Genomic DNA, 14,561 nt, shown 5'->3' on the forward strand with positions numbered 1-14,561 from the left:
TGTAAGCGAAAAAATTATTAAAAATCAATGCGAACTCTTAGCGACTTGCTACTTGCACTTTATTACACTAAAATTTAGTAATCTATAAAACTGCATACCCAAATTTTTTATAAAAACTAAAAACAAAAAAATACTTTTGGTAAAAACTTTTTATAACATTTCCAATTATTACTTTTTATTTATTTTTTTTTTTTGTTTTGGGAGAACCCTACAATTGTTTTTAACTAGTTTTTATTATGAAACTTTTATTAGCTGGAACAGGAGAATCGGTCTTCTTCAAAATTGGCGCATTTACTGCACCTTGCACTAAAAAATTTAATACAAACAAATAAAAACTCGAAAATTGGGCTCAACTAGTCTCTTGCGAATTTTATTAGCTTTCACTAACAAAAAAAAAATATCAAATTGGTTGAAAAATGAAGGCTCCAGTGAATTATTAACATTAAATTCCATTTATGGACCACTGTGCAGCGGCGTCTAGCAACCTCACTTAGCTAACATACAAATTAGGTGAAGAGATGTTTGTCTTGCGGAGTTTCTTTACATGCGCAGCCTAATTGATAGGCAAATCTGGATAGATGCTGCTCGTATGTACCGAAGCGACTCCGGCTTTACCAAACTAGTGACTCTTTTTCGTCAAATGTAATTTTATTCTCATAGGAAACACCTTTTAATTGTTGCTTGTTTTTGAAACAATTACAGGCCATTCTAGCCTTAGAACCTTTTTTAATGCGTGTCGCGGAGAAGAAGTTTCTATTCTTCTTCTTTGGTTGGCGTAACAAGCAACGGAAGCAGTCACATAAATACTTGTCCTGACCTAAGGTTACACAGAGTAATGAACAAAACGTATGTTGCCTTATGGGAAAAAGAACTGTGAGCCAGAAAGCCATTAAAACTGGCCAAAAATTCAAAACTTTTTTGTATTCGGTTAAAACTGGTCACTCGGGGGTTTTTGCGGTCACTGGTTAAGATTCTGGAGCCACTGTACTGTAATTGTAATCTTAACATTTTTAGGATTACAATTAAAGTATTCGTAATCATGTATTTCATACACCCCTATTCTGCAACACTTTCGTATTCGGATTTTGCTACGAATCGTAGAAATAGCATTCTGAAACCCAAGTCGTATTTTCGAACTCTCAAAATTCGTAACAATGGTATGCCTAAAAACGAACGAGTAAGAAATTGACAGCATTTTTGCGTAATTTTGTACGAAAATAATTCTTTGACGGAAGCGAGATAAAATATGTAAATTGATGTGTGTTTGCAGGAAATATTAGTGATATTCTTTTGAAAAGATAAATTTGCCTTTTGCATATACATACGTGTATTTTTATCGAGAAACTTGGGTCCGGTTTAGTTATTTGTACAATGATTTTCGGTTGTTGTGTCCAAAGGCATAACCCGAATCTAAAAACTTTAACATACACGTATAATCAAAGGATTAAACTTTCATTTAAAGGACATTTTTTAAATTTCAGAGCACTAGTTTATTAATCAATTCGGTTTGCACTATGCACTTTTTTGTAAATTTCGATGTGGGTTCTGCACAAAAATACTGTGAGTGGCGTTGCCGGAGTTATGTATATACCCAAGAAATGCTGTATACCTTTGACATGCGGAAGCCTCTCTTCTCCGGCAACACCGAAGGAAGAATTCTTCTTAGTATGGATTACAAACCCTATGGAATCCATCGTTTTATTCAAAATATGTAAAATAGAACAATTTTACTATAAATAAGCACCGTCTACAAAAACAACTGATAGCTGGCAATGCTGCACATGTTTCCGCAAGGGTTGCCACATTTGGATTTTTCGTTTTTCTTAACGTAGCTAAGAATTACGAATTACGAAAATTCGGGTTCTAGAATAAGGGAGATAATTTCGATTACAGTAATCTAAGTCCTTAAGTTCTTAGGATTACAATTATCATACTCGTAATGGTAAAATTTATGATTAGGATAAAAGTAATCGTAATCGGATATAGTTTAAGGATTACAATTAAGCAATCGTAATTGTAAAGTGTCTAGCTCTGATTTGAACCAGTAGAACTTTTTTCGTCATTATTCAATTTCTAATTTTTGAATATTTTTTTATCTTTATGGGTGCATAACACTTCTTTATAAATTATTCTAAAAATTATTTTTCAACAACTTCTAGTTATCTATAAATCAAAAATAGAATGATTTAAATAAAATTCAATACTTGAGTTTTGGTCACTCTTTTAACTAAACTGTGGCCCAGTGTGCATTGTCTTTGCTCGAGGTTTGAGAGCAATAAGGTGTATTCATTCTTGTGATTATGCAGTTATGTACAGTTTCACGACTTACTCAATCCAGGCTCAAACGTTCCCTCGTGAGCAACACATGTGCGAAATGAGTTAACCAACATGCAGATCAGGGCGGAATAAGGACTACGACTTGCGAAAGGTACATCTGTCCACTACCTAAACTGTTAGATGTCTTCGGTAACTGCAAGTGTGACATCAACGCATTGCAGGAAACGTGGTATACAAGGCAAGGGTACACAAAATATTCAGCCAACGCAATCTATTATTAATTCGTCAGCAAATGAGACCAGGGAGCGATTCTATGTGTACCTGCAAGAGGCGTGCGAGCGTGAAGCCAGACTAGAGAATCTAATTACTGATTGCCATGGATCGCAGGAAATGAGACTATATACACAGCCGAAAGTGATCCTTATGGCCAAATACTTAGTAAATTCCTCGTAACCTCGTAAACTTGCTTAATGGATGGTATGGAACCCCGGCTTATTAACGAAATTTACATAGTTACGAGGAATTTACGCGTTTAGATGAATACCCTGAGTCATTAAATTCGTTTCCACATAACATATTTTGTTTTAAAGACACAATTTTTTTGTTGTTTAAATTTCTAGTGGAAATTCGGCATTATATGTAGGAATAGTTGGGTAAGAGATATCAAATATATAAGCTTTGAGAGACAGATTTTAATTTCTAATCCCTACTCCTTTCGATTTTATTTTAACAAAAAATTCTCACAAAACGACATTGGTTACTCGGAACCGGCGTAAAACTGTACTGAAGTTCTAAGCTAAGCTCCAACTGGATTCAAGTTATTGCAGTAGACTTTATTCATATAGACATATAACAACTAATAAAACTGGCTTCAGATTTGGACTAAATCAAAAAAATTTCACAATCAGCATAAAACTGCAGGAAAGAAATTAGTTATAAAAGTTGCTGATTCATGGACCAGTTCAACAGTTTCTTACATGATAAAAATATTTATAAGGTACAATGTTTTTATCATGGTTTCTTCTTTGGCTTTGGAAAAACTTTCCAAATAAAAGTTTTTGAGAGGTGTTTCTTTAAGAAACTTACTTAGCCCCTTCAAGAAAACTTTTAACGATTGCGGCTTAATGGAGTCCTAGTAAATGTAAGTTTAATTATAACCAAAAAAAATTCACTCCACTTACGCTGTGCCCGCGTTCAGTTCGCGTTGTACCTCCTTATTGCGATGCACCTTAGCCGGCACATACTCTCCATCTTTCGGCGAACTGCCACCGCCGCCAATCATAGAGGGTGCCGCCGTTGCCGTCACCACATCGTCGCAGGTGGAGCCCAAAAGCGTCGACAGCGAAGACGCTTGAGAGGAATGTGGCACATAGTCCAGTGAATTACCACCGCCAAGCATGCGACTGCCACTATTGCCGCCACCACCCATGCTCCCGCCGCCGACCCCACAGCCAATGCCATTCGCCGACGATAAGGAATCACAGACACTCTCATTGGAACTAGAGGTGGATGCCGCCGCTGCCACAGGTGAATAGTGTTTTGCCTGCGCATACGACATATGACCGCGGGAGAGTTGCGACTGCCCGCCACCACCGCCGCCGCCCGCTAAACTCGCAGAGCCGTACAACGCTTCGGTGCGCATGGATATCGTTGGTGGGGAGACGTTGTTCATATTTAGCCGTGTAGTGCTGCCCGCTGAGGCGGTGGAATAAATACCGCCACTGCCGCCGATACTCGTAGACGCCGGCGTGGCTGTAGCCATTAGGTAATCTTGTCGCAGTTGCGTCGCATTCGCGGGCGTGGCATGATGTGCTGTCAGACCGGAGCCATTCGTGCCGCCGCCAAGTATGCCATACACAGCATCAGCAGCGCTGCTGCTAACGCCGCCGCCGCCACGTAGGCTGCGCACGCTGATATCACTCTGCGACATGGAATGTAAATTTTTGACGCTACCCATATTGACGCTCATGCCAAGGCTTTTCGGGCCGCTGCCACCACCGCTACCGTTGGTGGTATGCCCACTTACAAGGCCGCCATTTGTACGGCTTACCGGGTTGCCACCACCCCCGCCGCCACCACCACCTCCGCCGCCTCCTCCGCTGCCATGCGAATAGATTAGGCCATTTGGAATGTTTTGTAAACTCGATGACATCGGTGGATCTGTGAAGTTGGACTTGGTCACAAGCCGATAGACTTGCTGTTGAGGCGAATACATGGACGTGCGTCCGCCATTGCCCACTCCACCGCCAGCTGAGGGCGATTTACCAGCTTGACTAGCACGTGGCACGCGCGTCGGCGGACTAGTGGGATTGGGTGCACTTAGCAGTGGCGCACTCGGGTCGCTCTTGAAGATGCGATCGTAGTTTTCGATTAAAATATTTATAACAATGTTGTTGAACTTGATGTCCAATATGGCAGCAACGGTCTCCTCCTGGGGGCGTAACAGTGTCGGACCGAAAACGACGCCCAGATTGAAGACCGACATTTTGTTCTTTTCAAACCTGCGCGATACTCTGCAAAGAGACGGAGGAATGAAATGATAATTGGAAATCGCAAGAGAAAAAAGGCATACGACTTACTCTGTCAAATGCCTAATGACCAGATCGAGCATCTCGAAGTTCGCCTGTGGCAGCTTGTGTACCAATTTATGCACTTCATGCACGCGCTGATTAAGGCTTTCTTGCTCTGCAAGGGAATAGGGGGTAGTATTGAAAATACTAGTATTTTGCAAAGTATTGATAAGATTTAATAAGCCGCAAAGTACTCACTTGCCGCCTCGATGAAGCCGCTGTGGTAGCGATATGTCATCAGTGGCTCGGTTAGATTGCGCAAATACGTTTTCAACGCACTCGCTATAGTGTTGCTCTCCATGAGATCCCTATACTGTTCGTCGCTAAAAACACTCTCCGCTTTCTTGTGATCCATGCCCAGCGACAAGAGTTTGGAAATTTTCGTACCAACGCCGCTCTTGCGGTAGATACCCTCATCCTCGAGGCCACGCTTCTCCAGCACATCGATACATCTGCGCACGAAAGCGAAGCCCATGTCATCCAGCTGATATTCCTCGCCAGCCTTCACTTTGCCTGGGGCAAAGTAAGTCTGCAATTATGAAGAAAGAGAAAAGGATTTTAAAATTAGTATACGTTTTCAATAAAACCAGTAATCTTCCTTCTTTCTACTCACTGATTCAGTGCCGTCCATTGCTTTCACCCACGCCTGTCGATCGTCCTCGCTTAGCGCTTGAAATGTGTACACAACACCCGGTTTCTCTTTGAATGTCAAATCGAAGCAGAAACGTTTCTCGAATTCCGAGTTGCGTGGATGACACGAGTATAGCGTTAGTTTCTCCTCTTCACGTCCCTCAGGCCGTGTTGAACTGTGATTCATCTGATTGAATTGCAACATTGTGAATTCCTTCTTTTGTTTCTTGTATGTGCAGTAGTATTTCGTCCATGTTGCCTTGAATGGTTCTAGAAGAGAGATTTTCAAAAGGGAACCTATTTTATATATTAATCAGGGGGGTCACAACATCGATTGAATGAATTAAAAAATGAAACAAAAGGGGAGGGTACAGGGAAAAAGAGGAGAATAAAATAAGTTATGCGAGAAAAAAATGCATTTTAAATTCGGAGTTTTTGGGGCAAGTGAAGGAACCCTAGGGAATCTAGATTCACGGGGTTCATGCATAATGCTCATTCAACTTAAATACGATTGCGAGTGAATTAGATAGACAGATATAATTGAAGATGTGCACTGTTAGATTAGTCAGGGTACTTGTTCTTAAGTTTAGTGGTTAGTATCGCCTATCAAGGCAATGCCTTTAAAGAAAACTCGTTTTTTTGTTCTTCTATAAAAATTTGAGTGTCGTAAGATAGGCGGTTTTGCAAAAACATCGACGATATATAGGTATGTATATTGAACATAAGTTGGGTATGCTAGCTAGAAGTTTAATATGATAAAGGGTCTAGAACTATTTCAGGTTCTCGTCTACGATATCGAATTTATGTGGCGAGGGCTTACAAAGCTTTCATTTGTTACGAAATGAATATAGTTAAAAGCTTTTTTATACCCGGCTTAGCGGTTGATATACATAGTGTTGGGAGTATCGGCTACTTTTGAGATTCGAGTACTTTCTTTACATATACATATGTTGGTAACATTTCAATGCTTAGTAAAGAAATCTAACTAGATGGAAGGACCTTAATCAAATTAATATATTAATCCCAAATAACGTCGATTGAATGCTACTTTGGAGTACTCAGTATCGATACTTTTAAAAATTGGGTACTGTCGATCCTTTTGAGAATCGTGTTCTAAGTACTTTTGGTACCGATACTGCACAACGCTAGTATTATAAAATTCATGCGGTGTTTCATCCTGAAGTTTTCTGGGTACGTCTAGCTAAGCCTCCTTTGTCTAGGTCGAATAAAAAGTTTCCCTATGTTGTTTATCCGGTCAGATTAATTTGGTTGAAATTGAAATATTTGTTAGGCTTTTCGGGTCTAACCGTTGTGTAAATAAAAATCCGTTATTTCAGAGACCCTGTATGATACTTATTTCATGGTGGAGTTTTAAAAAAGTCATCAAAATTCTCGGAGTAATTATAAGTCTTTTGATAATAATTATGTGTGAGACAAATTTTGTATGTCATCGATAACTATTATTTTAAGACCTATATTATAAAAGGGTTGTTATAATAATTATAATTGAGTTAAATATTTTTAAGTCTTTAAAGACTCTCATTTTGAGAAACTTACTTTTTTCCATCAAAAACAAATAGCCGCGTTTTGTAAATTTCTCCTCCGGTTTCTGTAAATAAAAAGAACACAGGAATAAGTTATTGTTATTATAGGGAGCTGTGAAGGTAAGAATAGTTCAGTTAAACAAACATTTGCATAGATAATAAGTTGCTAGAAAAGTATGTAAATTTCGCACCCTAAATCAAAAACCGTCAAAAAATCCTAAATGTTCAGGAGAGGCAAACACCTCTTGCTGATGCTGCGCAAGCGACCCAAGCAGTTTTAATAGTATTTTTCCAGTTAAAGAAGATGGTGATAAAGAAGAAATGGTGGCGGATGTTACCTTTGGGGCCTGTGAACTGTTTAATGTGGAGAAAAAAAAAATTTTAAGTTGTGAGTGTTTTTAAGTTAGGGTGCGATTTGTAAGTTGTGATAATTCACTATTTGCTTTGGAAGACCAATTGGTTATCATGGAAACTTAGACGTGAAAAGTACGATACTGACTCAACCAGTCAACCAGACTCACTCATTTCGGACTGTTTGGGTGTCATAAATTCTGAGTTGAAGAAAAGTAACAAAGTTCACGTGCATGTAAAAACTATTGCCGAACAGAAATATTAGGAATATTTGTTTTTAAGACACATATTTCAGACTCTAATATCTCTTCTAGCTTGGCCTCGTATTGGAGTGACCTTTTAAGAAGGGGAAATGCTCTTCTCTGAGTCCTTTTTGAGCTCATAATGAGGATTTTAACTCAGAATTCTGAGACTTTTCTGACTCTAAAATGAGTCTAAATGTTTACAGGGTACTACAAAGCAAATGGACTAGCTAGGGTACCAGTAAATATTCTTGAGAACTTTGTATCTATTTATTGTATAACCCAATGGCTAAAATATGTAGAATACAATATTCGAAATGACCTAAATTTGCCTTCGAGCAGCGGCGAAGACGACCCCATGCAAAATGCGCAATTTCCGACTGGCCAGACAAGGGCGCGCTTCAAATACTCAACACTTGAATATTGGGTAATGCAAGCCCTGATCTCAAGAAAGAACCATAATTAATAGTCTAACCGACTGAGCTCTGGTCACCAGACAGCGAATCATCCGTGAAAGTAAAGTCCGAAAAATGATTTTGTGTCGATTTTGCCTTATGATCTGGAGCGGGTAGTGGCCTTGTTGAACCTCATACGAGACGAGCATACACCCTATCGTTCTGTTTATTGAAAAATCTCTCCAAAGTGAACGTTTTTCTCTTTAGTAAACATGATTTATTTGTAACCGCTTCTCACGTACTGACGAAGCACGGCTTTCGATTTTGACCTACGTTTTTGTTTCAACGCTTCTGAAAGTCAGTGCCGGGTGTGAGTCATATACATATGCTCTGAGAGCCATGTTTTATGATGTTCTTCTAATGTTAATTTCCCGGGACTTTATTTTCTGCCTGCGCAGCAGATTTTGCTTCACTAGAACACAGTCTATTAGCGGCACACGGAGGTAAAAGAGGAATTTCTGTTAGCATTGTGTGCAAAAAATGGCGGTGGATGAAAACAAGGGATATCTTGGCGCACATTTTATGCCCGTAACCAGCTGTATTAAGAACTCGCTCCAAAGTATTTGGGAGCACTACAATTTAAAAAGCTTAAAGACGTGCCAATATTAGAAGTTGGAATCTCCCAAAAGCGTGGGGATCCTAAACGATGTCGATCTATGGCTGGATGCACATCCTTGCTAAAGCTTCCTATGGACTGAAGTCAATGAAAGCGCTGGAGAAGTACATTCAAAGAATCTTTGGTAATAAGTATTTAAGAGTATATGATACAACTTTTGCCATTTCTGTACGTATGGCTAGCTTGGAATGAAAATAATTAGCTTATCTATGCTACCATCATTTATTTAGGCTGTTGTCATAAAAAATTATAATTTTGCAATATTTTTCATATTAATTCTCACCGTTCTCTTTTCCATATATTTTGTCTTCAATTCGGTGACTTTCTCTCGAGTACCCTCGAAATTCTCACGTGTCTGCAAGTAGCGAATTTATAAGCAAATTTTAAAGAAATAACAGATTTTATTAAAAATCCGACTCACCTTTTGCACCTTGTGCCGCAAATCTTGCAGGTAATCGCGATTATCCTCGGCCTGCTCGTGCGCCGTATGATAGAAAACCAACCAACCGGAGATGAAGCCAAGCAGAATTTCAACAAATTCAAATTTAATGCGCTCCTGCACTTCCTGTATGCGTAGCACGTAACTCAAGGACTCCTGTACATATTCACGTTCGTGCATACCCAGACTGGCATCCGCCTGCAAAAAACAAATGAAAATAGAAAAAAAACGTATGAAATAAATGCAAGTTAATTAGAAGAGTTGAAATTAATTAGAGAACTCTTTTCTCATTGCCACTAAAATAATAATTATGTGCGCAGGCGGAAATAAAAAAAAAAATGTATGTACTTTTTTCTTTCTACGATTCCACGAAAGTTTCGAGGAAGTTCGGTTGAATGTTGAAAAAATATGAAAGACCACTCCCCCGTACCTCCTTCCTAATACCTAGCAGTTTATTAGCTTTGAACATTCAGCAAACTTATTTATTTATTTATATTTTGATAAAAACAACCCACCCACAACAGCACAGCATAAAAGCGTTTTTATTTTAATAAGAGAGTTGTAGAGTTTTGCATCCATTACGCGTAACAGAAACATACGCACATATTTGCATAGATGCATATCCAGACATGCCATGGACAGACAGCCCACCAGGATATTTTGAGCGTAAAGTTAATTAAAAAAAAAAACTACGAAAGTACCAAGAAAAACTAAAATATTAAAAAATTAGTTTTACACATTTGAAAGGATTCCACGTTAATAATAGTCAGTTTCGCTAAAGCAATTTAAATAAGTGAAAAATTATTTTTTTTTTATTTGAGTTTAACATGTAAACTGACAGAAAAAAATTAAATTTTTCACTTAAATTGCTTTCGTGAAACTGACATTAAAGGCGGATTTCATCGTTTTAGTTCAGAACATTTCTTCCATAGAATAAAGGGTTCAGAACTATAACGATGAATCCGCCTTAAGTAGCAGAAAATAATGACAACAATTTTTGACATATGTACATAGTTTTATAAATATATATATTTTTTTTAAATTAATTAAATTACGACCGATCGGCTGTTACTTCGAAGTATGGGTGTTGGCTAATTTTTTATCCCAAAGGTCGTTTCGAATTTGACCACCAAGAATTGGAGATTCGATTTGGAAGTGTCACCGGGTCGGCCATTAATAGACGCAACTGACGAACACAAAATTTCAAAAAAATTTTTTAATAATTTGCGCTGATGGAATGAACTATATAGAACAGGTTCAGACAGAGGCCGCCGAAAATACATACTCGCTATAGATACCAACATCGATATGTTCGATTTGAAGAAACCTTTATAGGAAATTTTTTTCAAAGCCATGCTAAAAAAACTGAGTTTGTCTGGTGGAAGAAAGCACAAATGAAGTTTATGCGGGCCAGGGAATCGAAATTGAAAATAAACAGCGAAAAAGTGGGATGCAAAACCGAAGCGAAGTGGTCTAGGACATAAGAATGTGGCAGAGGAAAATTCGTGATTAATTCCATAAATATTTTGAACTGAAGCAAATATTTTTACACTAAGTAATAGCGTGGGTTGGCGATTGGCACGTGCTAACAAACAAACAGGTAGGTCTGACATATTTATACATATATGTTTTTGACCATACATGTGCATAAATACGGTCATAAAAGTTAGCTGCTCGTAAATTTATTAGATAATATAAAGGCGAAGCCAGCAAGCAGAAACATATACATAAATGAGTCCTATAAGTCGCTGAGTAGGAAACGCGTAAGTCAATCAAAGCGCCGGAAGAAGTGCTATAACAAATACTCAATAAGTTGGGCAAAAGAAAGGAGCATGGAGACGCATAAAAATTGATCTTTTGACCTTTGACATTGGCATTGAAGTGGTCGCTTTTGCCACACTGTGGACGCACCCCAATCACATTTTGGTTGAGCACACACGCCAAGCCAATAATTAATTTCATTTTCCTTACTGGCGAAAAGACTATACACAAGTGCCCGCGCGGTAGTGGGGTACAAAGGCAAAACTATGACGATATAAAATGACGTTAAGTGCACTGTAGCATATGACACATGGTAGCCATGGCGCATAGCTTGGGGCACAATTGCCTTTGTTGGTGTTGTCGTTGCTGGACAACCAGACTACATAGTGCAGCAACGCAATGAAAATCTATTCATTCCATTTGTATGGCGTGCGAACGTCAGCAACTGTTGCTTTTGCTCAGTTGCAGCTGCTGCTGCTTTGCTGTGAAATGCGATTATGTACGAAATTTATGGCATCATCGACTATTGGCTGCTGGCAAGTGGCTATTGGCTAGTAGGAAATGGCTTGTTCATATACATATATAAGTGGCATTTTCACTGTCGCAGCTGCATTTTCGTTGGCTACACTTGACGTTTAAACAAACCCAGATTTTTATGGGAAAGACAGTGGCGTGTGTTTTAAAACATAGCTGCCTAAAAAGAAGAATATTTTCTGTATTGATCGAAGCCCTGGCTTTGAAACATAGCTTAGCCTCATTGCGTAAGTCGTAAATTAGACTAAATTGCATTGCAATCGACCACATTGGCATTGCCTACTGTTGTGATGAAATAAGTAGACGACGAAAATCGTCGAAAGCTATCCAGTGCTGCCAACTTCCGTTTTAATACACTAGTCGTGTCGAGATTTTAGGCAAACAGGTGTATGTCTCATTAAAAAAAAATTTTGTCAGTTTAACCCACTTCCGGTAGAAAGTAGAAGTCGGAAATACGACCAAAAGATAGACTTATCTCCGACTTGGTTTCATCCATGCATTGCTGGAAGTATAATTTACAATATAGAAACAATAGAGTTGCCACCTGTTTGTAAATTTAAGTTCAAGTAAATTGATAAGATAATGCAAATGTTGGAGTATGGCTGTCAAAAGAAAGAGGTTTAAGATTTTTTTTGGAGCGTAGCCAACTGTTTGAAAATTTAAATTAAATTTAAATAAGATAAATTAAATATTGTAATATGGGTATCAAACTAAAGAGGTCGAAGAAAGCTTACTGTCGAAAATATTTTCGAAGCGGGTTGCCACCTATGTATGTATTTGAAAAATTTAATTCAGTTAAATCGAAAAGACCAGCTAAATGTTGCAATATGGGTATCAAACGAAAGTATTTGAGAAATCTTTGATACAAAAATATCTTCAACTAGGAAATACCCCGCGTGCTTCATAGCGCCTTCAAAGTACTTTTCTTTTTTTACTCCTTTTAATAACAAATTTGATTTCCGCTTTTTATTGTAGATAAATAAACCGTATTTAAATATTTTTTGCGCAAGATATTAAATTAATACACCTTTAAAGAAAGTGCGTGATATGTAGACTCGAGTTATAAGATTACACTGTGCGACAGCCGAAACCAGCCCAGACTTTGTTAACATTTTCTGAGTATAACCGTCTGGTAGTAAAACCCTCGATGGATTTGCAAATGTTAGCTCGTATTTTTATTTTGAGGCCTACTAAAGTTTTCATGGCCCGGCCTAAGTACTTTTCAACAAAGTGAAATAAATGTCTGAGCAAAATTAAAGGTTAAGACATAGTATATAGTAAAATTTCATCGGAACATTTCGTAGAACATTTTAACCCATTAGCTCCCTGAAAAGGTCGTTTTGACCCTTATCTCAAGAAACCCCGTGAAAAGTAAATTTGGAAGGTCGTTAGAGGATTGATATATTCTAGAAAATTATTCTTGGGAAAATTTTACTAGGGGTCTTCTCAGGTGAAAACTGCATGGCATCAACGTAAAAGTCTCTTTAAAATTCAAATAAAAAAATCTATGCCAAGAACGAATAACAGCCAAACTTAATAAAAAAAAAAAATGTTTGTAGAAAAAGACCAAGTTTGTTTGCTGATTTTTTATTTGAATTGTTTAAAAGTAGTAAAATTTTTCGAAAAATAGTTTTCTACAATATAGCAATCCTCTAACTTCAAAATTTGCTTTTTGCGGGGTTTCTTGAGTTAAGGGTCAAAGCAACCTTCTGTCTTAACCTTTAATTTCGCTCAGACATTAATTTTAAACATTTTTTCCACTTGAAAACTAGGGTTGTGCGATTAATTGATTATACAAAATTTTAATTAGTCATAAAGTAAATAACTCAATTATTCGACTAATTGGAGATTATGATTAATCAAAAGTTCTGCCACTCAAGTAATCAAGATTTTGATTAACCAAAAACAAAAATATTTGAGTAATATGCTTTATGATTAATCAACATTCTGAGTAAAATAATCAACATTTCAAAGTGCTCTTTACATATAAAGTAGTTCAAGTTCTTTGATACTTTGAAAACAACGTTTCTGTTTTCAAAAACTAAATTAAATATTTTTTTCATGCACAGAATATAGAAAAGAAAATAAACATTTTCCAAAGCAAACTCTTTTAACGAGCAAAATTAATTTTTTTGAGTAATCATATTTCAAGTTACTTGAATAATCATCGTTTTGAGTAACCAAAATCTTGATTACTCGAGTAATTGATTAACCGAATAACTGATTAACAAACTTGCTCGAGTGTTCGAATCATCGTACAGCCCTACTGGATATGTATACTTTCAGAAAATATTAGAAAGTCAGGTCTGGCTTGAATTGTCATAAAATTGTCGCACATTGTTATAAATTAAATGTCCAGCGAAAGTCTATACTTTACTTACTTACTTTCCAAATACCTTCGAAAATATACTAAGTAACACCCACATTCATAAAAATACTTCATAAATCGAAATTTGGTTTGAAAATCTCTCTTCATAAATCCCTTGAAATCTGTTTTACTTTTTTATGTATGAGGCCATAAGAGTTTTAGGAGGTACTAACAACATAAAATGCATTTAAGGCGCAGCGAAATATTCCTGGTATTTGCTAGTGTTATGACGAATTTCCACTAGGCATTGAAATGACGAAAATTGTGTGCCATTTAAAAAGTGTAATGTGGTATCGAATTTAATGACAATTTTTCTTAACGTAATAACACAGGTGCTTTTTAACGCCCAACTTTGTCATTAAAATTTGTGTCATTTAATGCCTAGTGAAAATTCGGCATTATATAAACAAAAAAATGTTTTTCAGCTTGAGTAAAATATAATTGCCAACTTATTTTCAAATGATTTGAATTTGGGAATTGTAATTTTTTGCCAAGATAAATAAATGTATTATGGAAAAATTATAGAAATTTTTGCATCTATTTATATCTAATACTTCTTATAATATGGGGCGTTCTTTGTCAGAAAAGCCACCCCCCTGCACACTTTAATTTTTGAGATAAATTAATGATTTTGGACTTAAATTTTTTCTTAACTAATCTAGTTTCTTATGCCGTATGGCGAATTTTTATACTTTTGTGATTTATAAGCGTTTTGGTCACTTTTTTGGCCAAAGATGAATACGAAAAAACTAAAAATGCGAAGAAAACTATTTG

General features: G+C 37.0%; 1 protein-coding gene across 6 annotated transcripts in view; it reads right to left on the reverse strand.

Annotated features, from left to right (window-relative positions):
• LOC118748929 (rho GTPase-activating protein 26) overlaps nt 1-14,561 on the reverse strand; it is a 165,799-nt gene that overhangs the window by 1,333 nt on the left and 149,905 nt on the right. For 5 of the 6 annotated variants that reach the window (XM_036483678.1, XM_036483677.1, XM_036483679.1 and 2 more), the window contains 7 exons: nt 9,107-9,322; nt 8,969-9,040; nt 7,035-7,086; nt 5,461-5,774; nt 5,046-5,376; nt 4,857-4,962; nt 3,459-4,790 (listed from right to left, as the gene is read on the reverse strand). In XM_036483678.1, the coding sequence (XP_036339571.1) occupies nt 3,459-4,790; nt 4,857-4,962; nt 5,046-5,376; nt 5,461-5,774; nt 7,035-7,086; nt 8,969-9,040; nt 9,107-9,322 (2,423 nt within the window). The remainder of the gene's footprint in view (nt 1-3,458; nt 4,791-4,856; nt 4,963-5,045; nt 5,377-5,460; nt 5,775-7,034; nt 7,087-8,968; nt 9,041-9,106; nt 9,323-14,561) is intronic. The other variant, XM_036483680.1, reaches the window with a different exon arrangement.

This window comes from Rhagoletis pomonella, unplaced genomic scaffold (genome assembly GCF_013731165.1).
Source record: "Rhagoletis pomonella isolate Grant_MI unplaced genomic scaffold, Rhpom_1.0 Rhpom_scaffold_00013, whole genome shotgun sequence".
Classification (NCBI taxonomy): Eukaryota; Metazoa; Arthropoda; class Insecta; order Diptera; family Tephritidae; genus Rhagoletis; species Rhagoletis pomonella.